The sequence below is a fragment of the Gavialis gangeticus genome, unplaced genomic scaffold (assembly GCF_001723915.1).
Source record: "Gavialis gangeticus isolate Ggan-Ray unplaced genomic scaffold, GavGan_comp1, whole genome shotgun sequence".
Classification (NCBI taxonomy): domain Eukaryota; kingdom Metazoa; phylum Chordata; order Crocodylia; family Gavialidae; genus Gavialis; species Gavialis gangeticus.
In genome coordinates, this window is record NW_017729025.1 from 129,688,004 (window position 1) to 129,690,926 (window position 2,923).

The 2,923-nt window shown below is 40.7% G+C and overlaps 1 protein-coding gene across 6 annotated transcripts in view; it reads left to right on the forward strand.

Moving 5' to 3' along the window:
• Positions 1 to 2,923, forward strand: part of PPFIBP2 (PPFIA binding protein 2) — a 223,748-nt gene that overhangs the window by 100,606 nt on the left and 120,219 nt on the right. For 5 of the 6 annotated variants that reach the window (XM_019519541.1, XM_019519543.1, XM_019519542.1 and 2 more), the window contains one exon: positions 1,866 to 1,979. In XM_019519541.1, the coding sequence (XP_019375086.1) occupies positions 1,866 to 1,979 (114 nt within the window). Of the gene's footprint in view, positions 1 to 1,660; positions 1,678 to 1,865; positions 1,980 to 2,923 lie in introns of those variants that run through there. The other variant, XM_019519547.1, reaches the window with a different exon arrangement.

Consider the following 2,923-nt stretch of genomic DNA (forward strand, 5'->3'; position numbering starts at 1 on the left):
AAAAAAAAAAAAAAGTCCCTAGCTGCTGCTCCTGTGGTATGGTCTGGACTCTAATATGGACCCAAGCATCCAGAGCTGCAAGGAACCGGAGCCTCCAAGTTACACTGTGGAAAGGAGGGTGCAACTGCACTCCCTCTGGATCTACCCCTGCAAAAAGCTAGTCATAGGTAAGAAAACATGGACTATCAAGTCACTTACTTTGCGTGACTTTTCCTGCAGGTTTCCTGCAGCGAGCTCACCCGATCATTGTCTCCTTTGAGTTAGGAGATTGAGTCAGAAGCCTGCGCACATCTAAGCATTACCTTTTATTGAGTGTATCTTCAAAAGGGCCCAAGCAGGCCCTTTTCTAAGCCTGTGGGTTATGGAACTCCTGCAAGACAGTGACATGCCTGGCTGTGAAAGCTTGTGCTGGAGGTGATGATGCCATTCATGTTGTTATCTGACCTTCAGTTAAAAGTGAAATCTATGAAATCTGTATTTTGTGGTTTCATCCTGAGGGTTTGTCTTAGTAAAGCTAAGTTTCAAAACTGGAGGATTTATTAGTTCAGGGTAAGGATGGGATGGTGGTGGAGGATTCTAGTGCTTAGAATAATAGCTTGTGTATACTGAACGACTCTACTCTGAGGCAGGTAAATTATGGTTAATCAATTCAAGACTAGGATGCAGGGCAAGGCTTTGAAAACAGCAAGGCAAGTTCAGAAATCCTGCCAGTATAACATTATTTCGAAAAGATTGTTATACATGGCTCTGGTGTGACTGTTGCATGTTGAGTAACTCTGTTGCATATTTCTGAAGCCCAGCAAATTTGTCAGGCAGCAAGGCTGGACCTGCAACTGCTTCTCCTAGCTTCTATAAGTTGCTGGGCTGCCTGCTCCTATATGTATTTTGGGGAATTGTTCTACAGACATTATAACTTTTGTAGGACAATCTGTCTCCTTTTGTGTGTGTTCAGAGTGCTAAATAATAGTAGCTAGTAATAAATAATAGTGCTAAATAATAGTAACTAGTAATAAATTAATGCATAGGATCATCCTTCAGGTGCTATCATGTCTAGGCCAAAGGGCCACCTCTGTAACATTATGCTGAATATAATTTTCTGAGTTATAGGTTTCTGGGCTAACTTGGTGGGCTCTTCTCATTCTGTTTATTGTCCACACACTGGTTTATTACAACCACTCCTACAATTTTTCAAGATTATTACTAATTGTTTCCTGCACAGTGATTCATTGCCTGTGTTTCAGTTCTTTTGCCTTCATGTTTTGGCTTGTAGAGCTTGGAAATTTTGTGGAGCAGAGCTTTGTTGCTGCTAAAACATGCCTTTTTACATATTACATTCTTTTATAGCTTCAAAAACCTTTATTGATAGGTAAGTTGTTCTCATGTGTTTGTAAGTAGTTAGGTAATTGGTTAGTTTCCTAAAGAAGAGTTTTATTGTTTATCCACTCTAAGAAGGGAAGTGCTAGTGGGAGCTGAAATAGTAATGCCTGCTCTGATAGCACTTTAAAGTATTCTTTGTTCTAGTTTTTTTATTTAAAAAAAATATTGGCTGTATGCACGCTACCTAAATTTATTCAGGCTGCTTACGCATAGTTTGTTGGCCCTCCCAGAGACACTGGGTCTTTCCTTTTGACTGTAAAACTACAAGTTGACCAATACTTTCAAAGCAAACAATGTTAGGTAAGACTCAGAAATTATGCAAGTTTTGATAGAGGAAGATATTAGGATACTCAAGACTTAAAATTTTAAAGACTTTAAGTAGCAGTTGGCTATAAAGGTACACTGTCATCTTGTTTGCTTTATAAAGAAGCAGTCTTATTTACAGTCAATTTACCAGTGTTTTTCCTGCCCTTGTTCTCAAATTACAGGTGAGTGTCCTCACAGACCAGGTGGAAGCTCAAGGAGAGAAAATTCGGGACCTAGAAGTCTGTCTTGAGGGACATCAGCTGAAACTTAATGCTACTGAAGAAATGCTTCAACAGGTAAAATCTAGATTTTGAGGAACATGTGCACATTTCTGATTCAGGACTGTCCTAAGTAAACAGATACAGAATAGATTTGCCTTCTTGTAGTGTCTCCTCCTTGCATTATACTGTGTTTTTATTTTTAAAAGGTTTGTTTGATTTCCTAATATACAAGGATTTTAGTAGTCGGTTGTGTAACATTGTAAGCAGAAGGGATGTAAAATGAAGCCATTGTCTATTATTCATAATACTCTGCCAAATGAAGGCTGGTGGAAAGCTGGGCATAGATGAATAACCTGTTAGACAAGTCAAGTATATTAACAAACTATTAGTTTCTGTAAGTTTTTAAGCAGAAAATGTTACAGATGTATTTCCTGCTGTCCTGTGGCTTGATCTGAAGCTGAACTATAATATAGTATGAGGTTGACATGAATGCCAGTACCAAATTTAGTCTAACGTTCTCTTCACTCATTTTAAGATCTTTGTTCTATTTTAAAGTGTTACTAAATCAAGAATCTTTCTTTTCTTATTCCAAATCCATTTGTCTGCAAAACCACAGTTCGCTTTCAGTTTACTGTGACCGTAACCCAGTGGTTCTCAACTTTTTTTTAGTCTCAAGGCACCCCTCATTAGACTCAAGGCACTATTTGGAAAATGCCAGCTCCTAATTTACGTTCATTTTTTGGCTGGGTGCAGAGCCGCAGCCCACAGAAGGCAGCCTGCCTCCATCCTGCATACAAATTTAGGGGGCATTTGCCCCCCATGTCTCTCCCCCCATGGTGCGTGCAGCGGTGGAGAGCTGTGCCCTGTCCTTCACCCCTGGAGGAGCCTCCTGCAGCTCTATCACACAACCTGCCCTAGCCCGAGGCCCCACTCACACCAGCTCCTGCCCCACTCCCTGCTTCAGCATGGGGGCCCTGATCTGCCCCCCTCCACCCTTCCCTCCACAGACTTATTATGAA